Below are 16726 nucleotides of genomic sequence, written 5' to 3' on the forward strand. Positions count from 1 at the left end.
ATGACCAACTGTGAAACTCAAGGAAGGAGGAAAAATATATATGCATATATATTTGGTTGTTTGTTCAAACCCTCCCACCTTAGGTTCAACGGAAGTATTTTGTTTAAAGAAAATTAAATTATAATGGGAGGGAGAAATAAAACACACAAAAAATTAAATCCCTTCTTCTCGCAGTGCTTCCCCCACCCCTCCTCTGGATTCCTCTTCCCCACCAGCCCCTCCCGGAAGAGCCGTCTGCAGAGAAGGGGAACAGTTAGAGATCTTGGTTAGTAGAGAAAAAAACAACAGAAGAACTGGACCAAGAAAGCAAAGACTTAAAGATGGCCAACATTCCGCAGATGAGACAGAAAGGTTAGTTCGGTTTGTCACTCATACCTTGCCCCACCTGTCCCTGCCCATCCCTGGGTCCCCTGGGCTATAAGCGTGTTAGTAACACACACAGAGTCGGCAACGGGTTTTCCAACAGAGGGTGAGAGAGGGAAGGCAGGGGATTAAGAAGCAGACCCAATTATGCAGTATTAGTAAGTCCTATCAGCTGAAATGTTAGGGAGTCAAGGGGAAGGAAGGGAGGGGACAAGGGGTATGAGGAGGGATGGGCTATTGACTCAGGTAACGGACTGATGGGTTTGTTGGGTAACTGGTCAACCAGATGGCTTTCCAGAGAATGGACTAAAGAGCCAGCTGGTGCTGGCCAACTGGCCGACCAGTGGCCATGTCAGGTTAATGGATTAACTGGTTGGTGATGGCCAGCTGGCTGTCAGGCTGAGAGAAGAGTGGGTAACACCCCTAGAGAATCAAAGGACTGGCAAGAATGAGAGACAATTTCATTTGGTGGCAAAAGGAAAGGGTTCCCAAGGAGCATAGGAAGGGATATGGGTGTCTGCTTTTCCTAGGGATGGAGGATAGGCAAATAGACTAAGGGAGTCGTTGAGGATCGAGGGGAAGGACAGCTCCTCCCTCTTTTTTTTTTTTTCCTGCTCCTCATCCTTCAGGAAGCAAGAGAGAGTGAGTCGCCACCAGAACAGGGAAAAGGAAACCTTGCCCTCCACGGGCTGGCAGAGGGCTCATGCTCATATTGTATCTCATCATCCCAAACCCTACCAGCTCTCCACTTGCTCTCCCACCCATAGTTGACTCCTCCTGCCTGTCCACCTTGACTTCTTCAGAGCCCACATTTCCCAAAGAGTTCTCCATGTTTTTCAGCCACCCCACTCCCATTCTCTGGACAGCCATCCCTCCCAGCATCAAGTGCCCACCACCACCACCCCTGCAAGTCCCTAGAATCAATAAGGCTAGCCCAGCAGCCCAGCCTCCTTCCATGTACACCCATACACCCCTGAGCCTCTTCTCCCCACAGCTGATGCCAGAAATTTACTCACCCTACACCCATAAAAAGGAACATAGAGGTCCCACCTACCTCTAAAATCACTTCCTCCTCCCTAAGCTACAAGCCAGCTCTTTCTAACCCAGTCTCTCAAGTGCCCACCCCCATGTGGTGCTAAGTTTATTTTCTCTCCTCATTGCCAAAGACAGCAGCAACAACCACCTTCAAAATTACCCTAGTCTTTGGGGAGGAGATGTCAAAGGGACTGAGGCTACTTTACTTTAGAGTATTAGAAATGGAGAGACATGGTTGCTTGATGTACATTAAACACTAAACTGTACACCCGAGTGTATGATTCTGAAAAAGAGAGGTATTCTAGGGACAGATCCATTAGTTGGAGAGTTTTATAACCAGTGGGCACAAGACTAATTTAGTAAGATAATTAATAAGGGCCTCATATAATTAAAAATAACAGAATTCAATATTTAGCAGCTAGAAGAAGTGCTGAATAACCAATATTAATTATTAGTGATGCAGAAGCAGTTTACATAGCTGGAGAAGAGTTTAATTGCAGGTGCAGTGATGGGAGAAGGGGGGTTAGCATATGATGAGAGGATTAGCACTGCTGGCTAGTAGGACTGTCATGAAATGAAGAGACCAACTAGTCAGAACAAGGAACAATTAGCTTCAGGGCAGCTAAACCAACTGCACCCAAAAAGAGCTGTCTGGTATCACTGTACTAGTAGAACAAGGCAGGGGGAAAAAGACATTAGAGGTAAAAATCCAACTACTACTATTTTTGAATTAGAACTGGTTATGGAGAATAAAATAAGAAAGCTTTGCATTTTCATGGAGAAGTTTCCCTAAAAATGAAAACAACTTGGTTTTTTGTTAAAAAAAAAAAAAAAAAAAAAAACAAGTAGAACAGCAAAGTAAGAACCAGGACTGAAAGGGAAGAAATGTGAGTTCAAAGTCTGGACCTTCCACTGATTTGTCGAGAGATCCAGGCTTCCTCTGAAAAATAGGAGGGCTGGAGTGGATGAGATGGGGCCCCTCTAGACCTAGGGATTGAGGCTCCAGAACCCAAGCCATGATGATCATACTTAAGGGGACAATTGATGTCCAATACTAGAACGTTACTTCCACTGGAAACCGTTCCTGGTGGCCTGTGACATAGCACAGGTAACAGGTACATGGCAGCCCAGGCCTTCCCAGCAGGATATGGAGAGCTGAAGCATCAGACTAACAAATGAGCAATGAAGGCTTTGTCCCACGCACAGAAACAACTAGACAGCTCTGGAGCCTAGAAGCACAATAAGGACAATGCACAATCAGCACAGAGGATTTCAGTCACAGGGCAAGAAGTCAGTCATCACATCAATTGATAGCTTAGCATGGCCGAGGGCCTTTGGACAAAATGATATCCCATCTCCACCTTGAGCTCTGAGTGTAGCTCCAGTCTCCTCAAGAAAGCCATGAGGGGAGTTATATGCATAAATCATAGAAATCTGGGATGAAGGTAGTCTCTATGGAGCTTCAGCAAGAGAAGCTCAGGACAAAGAAAAGAAGAAGCCAGTCCACTCAGAGATAAGAGGGACCCGTTTTTCAGGGATACAAGCAGAATATTCGAATGGTTTCAAAATTTGGGAATATTCAAGAATAGCAGAACCACAAGACGAACTACAGCCTCTTTTGCATTTTGCACCAGTGACAACAATCAGGCCCTCACTTGGAAGCAGAGAAATACAGTGACTTTGAAGTCAGACAGACTTCCAATTCCACCACTTCCTGACTGGATAACCTTGAGCAAGTTCTTCAACCTTCTGAGTCTCGGTTTCCTCCTCAGTAAAATAGGAATTATACCTGCCACCTCACAGAATTGTTATAAAAATTAGGTGAGATACAAAAGAGAAATGAGATGCATGAATTCAGGGGCTAGTGGAAGAGAGATGTCACAGTTCAATCTGAGAAATGCTGGGACAGAGGGACAGAGTCCTGACAAAACTCAGAGCAGCAAGCAAGAGAGGCTTTCTTCTGGTGTTGTAAAGCAAATCTACATTTTTTCCAGGAGGACAGAGTTAGTTCAATGTTCGTATGAAGTAATTAGATCTGCTACTTTTGGACATGGGTCCTCACCAATTAGCTTCAAGAAAGAGACCAAATGAATCAGAAAAACTACTAGAAAAACAACAAAAATGCTCAAGAGTTGCTGGTATTAAGCACTCAATTTGTTTGCCACCTAGAAGTAGAGCTAAGGAATGAATACAAATAGCATCAACACAGGCAGAGGTGAAGAGAAGGCTAGAGTGCGCACTTCCCAGTGCTCGAAGAACATAGCATGAAGGGAGCACAGCTGGGGGATGGATCAAGGAAGGCTTTATGAAGAAGGTGGCATTTAAGCTGGGCCTGAAGGGTTGAAAAAAACACAATGAATGATAATGACAGCAGGGAGCCCTTCAGTGCTCACATCATGCTGCCACTGTGCTCAGCGCTTTAAGGCATTACCTCAGTTAGTCATCAAAAGGCTCGTTTTCACTTTGCCAATGAGGAGCTGAAATCCGGAGAAGTTTATAACAAACCTAAAGTCATTCAAACAACTAGTGGCAGAGCTGGGATTTAAGCCCAGTCTGTCTGACTCAAACCCCAGCTCTAGGAATTCACCTGGCAGAAAGGAAGGTAAATGGGTGGTGTCTGTGGGAACAAAGAGAAGAGCTAGGAAAGTCAGCATCAATGGAGAGAAGTACAGTTAGGCCCTAAGACAGGGCGTGTGTCATGCCAGAGAGAGGAGGAAAAAGGGGAGAGGACCCCTAAATGCCTAATGGACTCTGTCCTTGCGGGAATACATCCTTGGGAGACTCCATTCTTGAAGGAATCCATCCATGGGGATTCCATCCTTGGGGGACTCCATTCTTGAGGAACTCCACACTTGAGGGACTCCATCCTTGAAGGACTCTACCCTTGAGAGACTCCATGCTTGGAGGACTCCATCCTTGGGGGACTCCATCCATCTTTGGGGATTGCATCCTTGGGGAACTCTATCCTTGGGGATTCCATCCTCGGGAACTCCATCCTTGAGGGACTGTGTCCTAGGAGACTCAATCCTTGGGGGACTCTATGCTTGGAAGACCCCACCTTGGGAACTCCATCGTTAGGGCCCCAGGGGAGCTCCTGAAAGTACCTGCACTGAGGAGAGGCATCATCCAAGCTGGGCAGGAGGAAGCAACATGTGATATTCTGGTAGCCAGCTTGTATTCCAAATTTGGTTCTGGCTAATGATAAAATGGGTTTTCACACCCTGCTTGTATGGTGATGGGAGGCATACTGAGCATGGGAGGAGAGTGGGCCTTGTACTAAAAATAGGCCTCAAGGGAATCTTCAGAGGTAATTTTTCCTGCCAAGATCCCCCAAGAGGCATCACCAGTCACAGTGGCCACAAGGGCTAAGTTCAAAAGAAGAGGAAGGAGAGCTCAAGGTGCTGTTTCATCAGGCCCTCTCTGGTCCTAATGGCTACGTGCTAAGAGCCTCTAGATGACTCCAGGGATAATTACCTAGGCTGGGGAAAAATATTGGAGGTGGGGAAATTCTGCATCCTTCCAGTCTTTGGAGCTGGCTTTTGACCCATTCCCACAGCTATAGAAGCAAAGGGAAGGGAGATCCCTCAGTGCTGGTTCTGGGGCAGGCCCTCCCCAGGAGACCATCTCCCTGGCCATTCTAGTCACATGAGGAAAATAATAGGGAAGCCACAGTGTTCTCAGATCCTGGCCACCTACCCTGTAAGGCTGAAGGCAGATGTAATTTCCTACATTACTCCCTGTCCTAGCTCCTGGCCCATAAAACCTGTGGGAGGCAGGACATTGGTTCAAAGCACCTCACCCAGCATCACCCTTCAGATCACAGAAGGATTATTCCAATCCCAGGATGTCACCTAGACACTGTATAAACTGGCTTGAGCAGGGTTTCTCTACATTGGCACTATGGACATTTGGGGCTGGATAATTCTCTGTTGTGAAGGCTGTCCTGTGAACCATAGGATGTTTAGCATCATCCTGGCCTCTGGCCAAGAGATGCCAGTAGCAGCCCCTAAATTATGACAACCCAAAATGCCTCCAGACATTCCCAGATGTCTCCTGGGAAGCACAGTGTGATTGAGTGATTGAGAAACACTGCTCTAGGGACAACAGGACCCAATAAATTACCCTTTGAATCCCTGAAAAATAGGCACACAAAAGGCCTGGCAAGGATGGACTTGGCCATAGGCTGGGCCTTGAGAGAGGGTAGTGAATCCAGAGCATGGCCCTGTGGTAGACCTTCCCCCAATGGCCATGATGACCAAGAGACGGCGGCCTGTGTGCTGTTCCTGCACCCCACATTTATGGGCATGGACTGGAGTCAAGTAAATCCTCCCAGAAGTCCTTTTTAAAGAGGGCTCTCAATCCAAGTTTTTAAGCAGACCTCTGGGTGGCCCTAAGAGCCTACTTCTGGGTCAAATGACCTGCCTCTGCTCTAAGACATCTGGTAGAACAATCCAGGGGAAGCATTTGGATCTGTGACTCTGCAAGCCTATGGAAGAAGTGACCATGGGCCACTATCTGTAGTCAGTGCTGCTGAGACCATGTGTCACCTCCACCATGAGGCTTTCCCACCTCCCCTAGCCACAGATCTCTCCCTCCTCTTGAGTATCTCCCAAGTTCTAGAAAGTTTAAGGTTTCTACTGCACACTTGGCCCTTATATGGCCTTGTTCTGTTCACTTTTAACAGACTCACCCTGTCTCCTAGAGAGCTGAAGTCCTGGGAAGACGGGGACCAAGTCTTTTTTTTTCCTCCTGTGCCCAATATGGATGCACCATAAATTTGTTGGCCAAACAATACGTGGAAAGGGACTCTGAGCTTGCAGCATCTTGCCAAAGGCAGCACCCAGTGAAAGCACTGGTCCCAGGGACAGCAAGTAAGCAAGAAGCATCAAAGGCAACTCCCAGGCCCCAAATAAAATGTGTGGCCCCTGAAAGTGTAACAAATATGCATGACACACTTAGGTGTGCTCAGATGTTGATGACAACACAGGACAGCCCTCTGGGTAAGGGGGTGATAAGACATGAAGAGGGGCACTGCATTGAGGAGGAGTGACTCTGCCAAGCATATCACTCCCTGGAATGTGGGGGGCACTTAGAAAAGGGGCATCAGTAGGAGCCCCAGATAGCGGCATGCTTGGGAAGGAGACATAGGATTAGCGAGAGCATTCTCGCAGCAAGGGAGGCAACATTAAATGAGGAGGAATCCCCATTAGATCATCACTCAATGGTGTTAAATGAGAACAGGTAAGAAGAGTTGGAGGTCAGTCCAAATCCCAAGCCCACTCCTGAGCCTTTCAGTGGGAGGAAGGGGAGGAGAAGGAGGATGACGAAGATGACAAAGGGACAAGGGAAGGAGCACCGCCCCATGACTAGAACCAAGAGGTACAGAGAAGACAACTAGTGAAAGAATGGCCATAGGCAGCAGGATGGAGCTCCAAGGGCAGGGCTGCTGGGCTCTCCTGGTTGCACTTTGACCTCTAGAGATGGAGCTGGAAGAGCTTCCCTGCCAGTAGCTGTGAGATTGTGTACCTAAGAGAAAGAAGGACCAGCAAATGTCCTGGCACCTGGGACCCAGGGGGTGAGTGAGCAGAGAGAGGTCAGAAGGTGGAGACAGGAGCTGCCGCAGGATACACACGGCCTCTCCTGCTTGGGAAGAAGTGTTAGGTTGGGACTCTGCTTGAGGTGGCAACTTCCCAGGTCTAGAAACAAGCTGTGGGGGCTCCTATCAAGCAAAGCCTGTCCAGAGAGATGGGCTTACCTGCCAGATCACCCTGGGCCTGTGAGAGGTGAAGAGGACCACTCCGAAGAGGATTGGTCCAGTGGGGGAGTTTGGGAGCAGGAGCTGAAAGTACACTGCAGGGAAGAGTCCTGTCTGTCTGCAGGAGCCGACCCAGGAGGGCCTCCTCTGAGTACCTGCTTGGGCTAGCCTAGGAGCCAGAGAGAGGCAGAAAGCAAGTAGTGGGCTGCCACAAGAGCCCGGCTCCTCTGAAGGGAAAGAAGGGAAGAGACGGGCGTGTCCTGCACCTCTGGTGCTGCCCTACCTCACCCACCTGCTGCACCTGCACCTCACTCTGACTCCATCCCTGTCTCTGCCCTAGAAAAGCCTCAGCTGACATCAGCCCCATCCTGTGCCACATTCAACTCAGGTTTTCCTTTGTGCCTCACTGCCCTACTGCAGCGACACCCACACCTGCTGGAGCCCACCCACCCCAGAGGAACCCCTCCCCACCCATTCAGGCTATAGCTCACTCCTATCTCCTGAATCACCCTCCTGTCAGATCCCCTGATTTCTTAGTCCCAACCCTTGAAACCGCAGCCGTTCTCACCAGTCTGAGCCAGCCACCCCCTGACCTCAGGCTTCTGCCCACAGGCAGCTCTGGAGCCTTCTCCTTGCTCAGTTCCCTGGTCCCCGAAGCCTGCCATGCCCCTGCAGCCACAATCCAGGACCCTTGCAACGCCCAGCCCTGCTCTTTTCCAGACCACACCTCACTGCTTGGCCCTGATCCCTCCACCCTCACACCCCAGGCTGCTCTCCCTCCCCCCACATTCTGCTCCAGATACAGCTGACCCCGGCCTTCTTCTTGCTCCCCCTACCTGGCGCAGGTTTCGGGTGACCCGGACGTCGTGCCAGGCATTGTCATTGAACTTGCCATTGACAGGTTCCACGAGGGCCTCGAAGGCACCCGAGCCTAGGTTGATGACCAGCCAGACGGCCCCAGACTTGAGGGACAGGTTGACGTAGTCAGCTGACTTGCCCGTGTGCAGCATCAGCCCGTTGCGCTGCAGGGTGCGGAAGGCCAGCGTGATCTCGTCAGTGCTGCTCTGGATTGGGTTGTGTGACAGGTCATAGCAGAAGAACTCATTGCCTTTGAAGGTCGCCACAAATTCCTCTTTGCCTGCACGCCGTGGTTGGGGGAAAGGGGAGAAGGCTGAGTAGGTAGGATACACCAGGGCCTCCCTCTTCCCTTCCTGCACACCAGGCGCAGGTCCTGGGCACGAGGAACCCTGTGTCCCAACTCCAAGCTTTAGGCCCTTTCCTGTCCCCTGGCCTGTCAACGCTTCTCTATGGACCCTGATGTCTTTGCTGTCAAAAGGCAACTTCCCCCATGTCCATTTCCAAACCAGAAAGCTGCTAAGTGGCTCTCACACTGACAGCTGACAATTAAGCTGCCACAGGGCCAGGCAGAGTGGCTGGTCCTCACTGTCTCCTCCCCACCCACGTTCCCATTGGCCACTCCCCTTAACAAAGGGAAGTGGAATAGGAACAAGAGGCTCTACCTGTCTTCTCCCTGGGAGATCCTCCCCCATGGCTGGGGCACCAAGGATCTCCTCAGTGCAGCTCACCTCCCCCTCCTGTCCCTCTCCAGTGACAGCCATCTCAGTGCCCAGGGACAATTTCAGGCCTCACCATATGGGATGGGGACTAAGAGGCCTGTTATGCAGCAGTGAGCAGATGAGGAGAATGGGAAGCAGTGGGGTGGGGAAGGGCAGAAAGACACATGGGATGGAAATGCAGGTGACAGGGGGATGCACCAGGTAGCGGGAGGCCCCTGGGCAGAGCTTACACGGGTGGCCCCCATGCCAGCTATCACCACTGGCCCCCCCACCAGCTTTCTAATCCAACCTGAGAAGGACAGGGCAGACAGGCCCTAGGCAGAGAGCCTCAGAGGGCCCAGAGTGCTGGGTGTGCAACCTAGGCATGCCAGGCAGGTGGCAGAGGTGACAGTGCAAGGAGACGCCTGGCTCTCATGCATGGGTGTGCGTGTATGTACATGTATGTGCATGCATGCTCGTGTATATGCATGTGTGCCGTGTGCACAAAGACAATCAGCATAGAGCCCCTTCCACTAACACTTTTTAAGTAGAAGCAAAAACTACTGGGAGAGCCATAGTGATTGTCAGCATTCTGTAAGTGAAAAGTGAGAGGACAATGACTCAGTGCTACCAGGAAGTTGGGGTCTTGGCCCCACACCTGCAGAAGCTGGCACAAGCAGAGGGAAGAGAACCGGACACAGAGTCGGAAGTGACTAGAGGACCTGAACTCTGACAGTGGCTCACTTCTCCTTGTGGTGACACAACAACTGGACCCACCCACCTCACAGGGCAGACAAGGGGAAAACAAGACCATTTCTGTGAGGGTCTTTACGGTCAGACTGAAATGTATGGTGGTTCTGGGTAGACACTCCCAAGGCCCAGGAAAGAGCAGGCATAACACCAGGGCACACAGGGGACCACCAGGAGACACCTGCCTTTCCAGGGGGCAGGGCTCAGCAGCAGCAGACGGGGTCGGGGTCTGTGGTGGGGGACTCTGCTGATCCCCTCCCCTCCATACACAGCCTGCTTCTTTCCCTCCAGGCAGGCTGCCCATGGACTCTGTCCTCACTGCCTCCGAATGCCAAGCACCAGCTGCTGCCCTAGAGCCTGGCACAGCACTCACTGTAGCTGGCAAGGCCCAGCTTCCTGAGGCCACAGGGCAGCAAGGCTGGTGGGGGCCTGGGCAACATCAGAACCATCTGAATCCCTCCCTCTGTCCAATTAGGGTGCCAGTGGGGAGAGCCAGAAAGCAAAGGTGAGGACTCCAGCAGACAAGAAGGGGGAGGTGGAGAAGAATGGCGATGCAGAAGGAGGCAGGGTAGAGAAGAAGAAAGATGGAGCATCGCAGGGAGAGAAGAGAGATGGAGCCAGCTCAGGGCTGTGAGGGAGCAAGACGTGACGAGTAAAGCCACATGGACAAGGAAAAGGAGCAAGCCCTGAGGGGACAGGTAGGGAGATGGGAAGAGGGTTAGCAAGGAAAGGGGATGGGGACCTCCAGGGAATGAAAGCCAAGGCTTTCTGGGGCCTTACTGTTGCCATAGCAACCAGGCCTGCTGCCCAGGCTCTGGCAGAGCCAGGGGCTCAAGGACCAGAAAAGGGAATGTGTTTGACCTTGGATCTGCCACACGTACGAGTCCCTCCCAGAAGCCAGGCCTCCCCTCCCACTCCCTCACCCTCACTGCAGTCAAAGAAAATTTCATGAAAGAGAGTCAAATAGGAAGAAAGGAAAGAATAAGGCAACCACATGAGAAAGTGATTGGGACAGAACAAAGGAGGCCAGAAGAAAGGAGAGAGGCGGGTCTGGGACTGGACCGCGGCTGCCAAGGCAAAGTGGAGAAAGGAGACCATTCCTTGACTCCTCGGGGAGAAGGCACAGCCAGCCACTCTGGAGCCTGAGCCTACATAGGCTCTAATCCCTTTACCGCCAGAGACCTGGGTAGGCCCAGAGATGGGAAGAGGTGCAGAGCAGCCAAAGGGAACCTAAGAGACTATGAAGAGAGAGAGAAGAGGTGAGCAAGAGTGGAGAAAAAAACTCGAGAAAGGTGAGAAGGAGACAGAGAGGATCTGAGTGGGGGAAGAAGGGCAGGATTTCTAGTGGCTCTACTGGGATTAGGATGTGGGGTGGCTCAGGGTATTCAGCAAGAACCAAGTCTGGGATGAACAGCCCTGAAGCACCAGGGGGCGCTCTCTCCAGCCCCGCTCCACTGGCCAAACCCGGAACTACAACTCCCAGTAGCCTTGAACAACAAGCACGGTTCCCTGAAGCCTCTGGCACAAGAAGGCCAGTAAGAGCTGAAACTTGTTTACCTCCCACAATTGGAGTTCTGTAGCCCTACAAGTGTCCCCAGTGAAACTGAATGTAGCTAGAGACTAGCTGTTGTGGTCCTGGGTTTCTAAGTACCATGAGGGACACAGCAGCTGCCTCCTTCCCAGGCCCAGCTCAAAGGCCTCCTCTGGGAAGGTCTCCAGCCCCCCTGCAGCCCCTCCCCACTCTCCAGCACTACAGCTGTCTGTTCTGCTCATTTGGCACTTACTGCCTAGTAACATCTTGTACTGCTCCCTAGAGAGGAAGTGTGATGTGAGAAAGAAGACCTGGGCACTAGTGCTGGCTCCACCACCAGCTTTGTGACCTTGGCCAAGGCACAACAGCTCTAAGGCCCAGCTTTCTCCTCTGGTAAAAGGAGCTAGTCATCAGCCTACCTCACAGGTCGCTGTGGGCTTCTTAGAAAGAAGACAGCTGGGGTGCAGCTTCCTAAACTATAAACTATCGCACAAATAAAGGACTCTTGTACTGGCATGTAACTTTCTCTGGTGTGCTGCCCCCACCCCATAAATGAATACATTAATAACTCCTCTGAACAAAGTGTGCACTTTTAATATACTTTGCATGGACCACACTTTATTGTTATTTGTTAGAAAATCAACGCACTCCTAAGGAACAGACACCATTCATCCATTTAAAGTAAATTTTCTGAGCACACACCTATGTATGTGCCAACAGCTATGTAGAGCACCAGAGTAGACACACGAAAATACCCAATCCCAGTGCTCAGGGAGCTCGGGTTAGTGGGAGATGCAAACAGGTGAAGTGACAGTTAGGATACAGTGTGATGAGCCTTCTAATGGAGGTGTCGACAAAGGGAAACTGGGAAGTATCCAAGTCAGCCTGGTGAGTTCACGGAGACTTGCAGGGTAGATGGCCTGGCTGCTTTTTCAAGAGTCAGCTAAAAGAGATTCCAAGTCGTTGTGGGACGGGGGCAGGGTTGGCAGAAATCCAGGCAGACAGAAGAGCATGGACTAAAGAGTGGAAATGGGACACAGAGCCCCAGTGCTTGGCACCCACTGGAGCTCCTCTTTGTTAAACTGGCCTGTAAACTTCTTGGGAAGAGATTCTCCTAAGCAAGGCAGGCTCAGTGCAGAAAGGGGAGCTAGAGCCCTAACACAGGCTTAAAGGGCCCCATACTGGCCACAGTGGCTTTGGTCAGTGTCAGTTTCCCCATCTGTGAAACAAGGGCAATGGTCCCCACCACAAAAGATCGTGAAGGCTCATTTACGTGACATGTAGGATACACATGGATGACAGATGCCACATCTCCCAACCAGAATCCTGTGGCTGGGTATCTAGCAGTCGTCCAGAATTTGATGGTTAAATGGGGGGTTGCCCTGCTGCCCAGTCACTCTGCCGTAGAAACAGAAACCTTCTAGGGATGGATCTGAACAAATGCCATGGAAAAAGACCTTTGTGTTCTAGAAAGAGGTGTCAGGACAACCGGGCTCTGGGAAAGAAATGGAGGTTTGTGGCCCTTCACACCAGGGCAGGAAATGGGGCTCTAGGAATGGCACTGGGGGTGCAGTTCCACCAGTTCCTGTAGGCCTCAGAGAGGGCACAGGGGATGCCCCTCTGTTGACTTGGCTTCCCCCTAGGAAGTGCAGTTAGCCTGCAGTGGGGTAAGGGCTAGGCTCTCTGGGGAGCGTGGGGTCACTGACCTTTTGTCGGCTGGTGCACATCGCCGGCTCCTCCTCTCCCGGCCCCCCCCTCGGAGAACAGTAAGGACCCTACTGGAGAAGCAGAATTGGGGAGTCAGGCACAGGGGGCTATCAGCCAGTCCCACCCCAGCCGTGAGGTGTTGGAGGGCCCTCTCCAGGGCGGAGGTGCTGATTGGAGGAAGTGGTGAGGAGGGGCTTCTCTCAGGACTCATTTGTCTTCAGGGCCCCTAGGGTAGAAGCTGGTTGACAAACCAAGGACCATCGGCCCCACAGACCCCATCAGACTCACGAACACTGATTCCCGCCCTTTACCAAGGGTAGGGAGACTGGGTGGAGGAGCAAAGGCCTTATGCCAGTGCAGGAGCCCCTTTGCCCTATGGCAGGTGACCAGGCCAGCCCTGAGGACTGGAGGCCCTTGATCCCCACTTCCAATCTCTCGTTCATCTTCCTGGCCCCTCCTCCATGAGGCTCATTCTCCATCCCATTCTGCTTGGTCAGAGTTCATGTTCAAAAGCCTGGCATAGGCTCTCCTTCCCCAAACCCCTCTTCTGTTCTTTGCCTATCCTCTCACTCGTCATCTGCGCCTCCTTTACCCACTACAGTGGCTGCTCTGCATGTCGCCTTTGCCCTCTCCTTTGCCAGGGGCTTCCTTTGTCCCTCCACTGTGTCCACAGAGGCCTGTGCACACCAAGGGAGGTCTGGACTGGCTGTAGCTCATCACAGATGTGGGGAAGCCCCTCCTCAGGGGCCTATTTCTCACTCCCCACCTCTCTGTTCATCAACACACATGGCTCCACCCAAAGGCCCCTGCAGGCACATGTCACATTCTAGGTTCCAGACCAGCTTGAACTCTCCACCCACCCCTGCCAGTGACTGTGTGCACTCAGCCCCTGGCTCCCAGGACCCATCCCTATTGTCAGATCCACCAGCTGGCTTCAAGATGAGGGGAACTCGGGGATGGAGGGGAAAAGTCCCTATCTGGGCTCTTACTCCAACCCCAATCCCAAATCCCTAGAACTAAAACGAGAATAACACTTGAGCTGTGGAACTTTCTGGGGGGAGGGCTTTCTGGGGTCCTTCAATTGGGCCTTCATCTATGACAAGGTAAGGCACAGCCAGCACCAGAACCGGACATTGCAAAGCTGGAAGGAGGTGAGTGAACCAACCAGGGCTTCTACTGCTGACTCCCCACTCAGGACTTCCTCTTTCCCCACAAGTCTTGCCACATCTTCACATCCCTGCAAGAATCCCAGGTCCCTACCTCCCCAGACCTAAATCCATCCTGAATTTCAGATCTATGTGAGTCTCCCCTCCCAGCCCAGTCTTGGTCCTGTAGGCCTCCCCTGCCTACAGGCTAAGGATCCCACTCTGTCCCTATGTAAGATGAGGGCTGACCTGGACAGGGGCAGCAGTGCCTAGGGGTCTGGAGGGCCAAATCTCTGAGTTCAGAGATTCAACGATAGTGCAAGCCTGGGGGGGCCAGAGCCTGAGGGGATCAGGCAGGACTCCTGGGTTCTGTCTCCAGTTTTGCTTAACATCAGGGCTTTTAAAGATGGTAGAGACTTGGTCAAATGGAAGCTAAAATTAAAGGACTAGTCCCAACTGGACCACTAATTAAGGCCGTGTAACCGCTAGCAAGTCACTTCATCTCTCTGGCCCTCAACGTCCTCATCTGCCAAACAGGGATAAGAGATGCTCAAAAGAAGGGAGGATGAAGGCGTATGAGGGGCACTGTGGAAAGGAAGGGATCCTACACTTCCGTTCCCCTACTTGCCCCCCTTCACTACCACTGTGGCTCAAGGGGGCATCCCACAGCAGCAGGGTAAGCGGACATGAGGTCTAAAATCCTCTTTCTCTTGGGTTTATAGAAAAGAAAGAATGGCCAGAATGAGTGGAAGGAAATAAACACCACCATGGGAAAGAAAAAAAGCAAGATACACTACCAGGAAAACGCAAAAAGGTGATTGGAGACAACGGCAGGAGTTCAAACATCTCTTGATGTCAGAAACCAAGGTGAGATGAGGGCAATGGAGTGGATCAGGGTGGGTGAGGGAGAAGGGAGCGCACAGACCAGGATGAGCCCCCCACCCCCACCCTGGCACCCCCCAAATAAAATCAAGAAATGGCAGAGGAAGGGGAGAGGAAAGGAAGGAAGGAGGCAGGATAGGTGGAGGAGAGGTGGGGAAAGGGCAGGGACAGGGAGAAGAACAGAAAATCCAGGTGAGGGTTGGGGGCAATCCAGTCCAATCCAAACCAAACCAAAACTTCAAACCATACCTTCGCTGTTTAACGTCAGGTGAGCCGGACCTTGGAAAGGTGAAGGAGAGAAAGAAAAAAAGAAGAAAAAAAAGAAAGGAAAGGGGAAAGAAACAAAGAAAACACGAGTCATCAAACTCAGCCAGAGAGAAGGGAGAAAAAAGCTTTTGCTGCCACAATTTAAAAACCCTTTTTAACTTGTGACAGACATCGGGGGAGAGCCCCCAGCCCAGGAGCTGAGGAAAGGGGCCCGATGCCGAAACAGAGGGTGGAGGGCACGAAAGGGGAAGAGAGAAAGAGAGATAAGGGGGCATCAGAGGGGACGAGGGGGGCACAGGCAGAACCACAGGAAGGAGGGGGGCAGGGAGTCGCTGCAGGGGGAAGAGGAGATTTTGGTTTCTTTTTATTCTTCTTGCCGGAAAAAAAAAAAGGAAAAGGAGGAGAAGCATGAGGCTGGAAGGGTTGCTTTTTCCTTTTTCTTTTTTTCTTTTTTTTTTTTCTTCCGGGAGGCGGAGAGAAAAAAAAACGGTCAACGAGAAAAACGATTCAGATGGAGGAGAAAATAAAACACGACACAAAAATCAAAGCCACCTGGAGAGAGAGAGAGTGTCCTGTTAGCGTGGGACTGAGCGGGCAAGTGGGCCTCCAACCCCCCCACAACCCCAATCCCGGTTATCCCTAATACCCTGGCAGAGAAGGGGGGAAGGATGGGGATATGAGGAGCCTGGGCCTGAAAGGAATTCCCCACCAAAGCGGAGTTTGGAAAGACACCTGTCCAGTCCTAATCCTCCCAGCTACCCCCTCCCAACATCTTCCATAGGTTAGTAGGGATCCTGCACCCTTGGGTTCTAAGAGGAAATTGGGGCTCAGGAGGACGAAGCTGGAGAGGAAGTGGGTAGGAGAAGGTAGACTTCAGGGACACACTGGAGCACAGAGAGAGGGCTTGGATTCTTCCACTAGGAGGACTGGGAGACTAGGGTCAGAGCTCTCGGACAGCAAGGTCCAAAGAGGACAGCCAAGACCCACGGGCAGGAGGCCCAGCTCTCTAAGAGGTCAAAACGCCTCATTCATACATCACACTACGGACCCCCTTTCTCTGGCCAGGACCTCTCTGAGATGACCCAAAAGCTGAATTTTGGAAATGGAAAACAGACTAAGAACAAAATAAGCTGGGATTTCCATTCAGGATTACTTTGGCACCTTAAGAAAGCCTTCTCAGCCCTAACCCGAGGTACCCCTCCTCAGCCATAGTGGGAGAATATCTGGCCCATTGGCCTGGTACCCCAGTCCCCAAAGGGCAACAGCCAAGGAAAGCTCTCTCGAAGAGAGGCTGGCAGCACTAGGCCCCATAGCTGGGCAGAGACCCCAGGGATCCCTGAGATGACCAGTCAGTCCCAAACTCGCCCTCCCCCCATGGTGTCTGGCCAAACAGGTGGGAAGGGAACATCCCTGCAGTCCCATTGTTGCCCTTGGAAACATCCCAGTTGCTGTGGCAATGAGATGTCAACCCTAGGGATAGAAAGCTGGGGCCAGAACGGAAACATCAAGGTTAGCTACAAGTGTCTCTGGGATGAAGATGAGGGCCTGGGTTCCAGGAGGAAAGGCAGCAGGGAGGCCAGGAAAGGCATGGCCAGGGGCCAAAAGCCCAGACCCTGCAGAAGTATGGCCAGATGGTTCACATTGCCCTCTTCTCCCCATCTCCCTGGGGTGGTGTTGGTTTCTTCCCACCTCAGCATCTGAGGCCCATTGGGGAAGAGGCCACGGTTGCTGGGGG

General features: G+C 51.7%; 1 protein-coding gene across 7 annotated transcripts in view; it reads right to left on the reverse strand.

Annotated features, from left to right (window-relative positions):
* The window catches only part of NRXN2 (neurexin 2), a 98701-nt gene that overhangs the window by 66298 nt on the left and 15677 nt on the right, over positions 1 to 16726 (reverse strand). For 5 of the 7 annotated variants that reach the window (XM_063094142.1, XM_063094143.1, XM_063094140.1 and 2 more), the window contains exons 3-5: positions 14974 to 15003; positions 12697 to 12768; positions 7990 to 8291 (exon numbers count right to left, since the gene is read on the reverse strand). In XM_063094142.1, coding sequence (XP_062950212.1) covers positions 7990 to 8291; positions 12697 to 12768; positions 14974 to 15003 — 404 coding nt within the window. The remainder of the gene's footprint in view (positions 1 to 7989; positions 8292 to 12696; positions 12769 to 14973; positions 15004 to 16726) is intronic. The other 2 variants (XM_063094141.1, XM_063094138.1) reach the window with 2 other exon arrangements.

Source organism: Cynocephalus volans, chromosome 4, assembly GCF_027409185.1.
Source record: "Cynocephalus volans isolate mCynVol1 chromosome 4, mCynVol1.pri, whole genome shotgun sequence".
NCBI classification, from domain to species: Eukaryota; Metazoa; Chordata; class Mammalia; order Dermoptera; family Cynocephalidae; genus Cynocephalus; species Cynocephalus volans.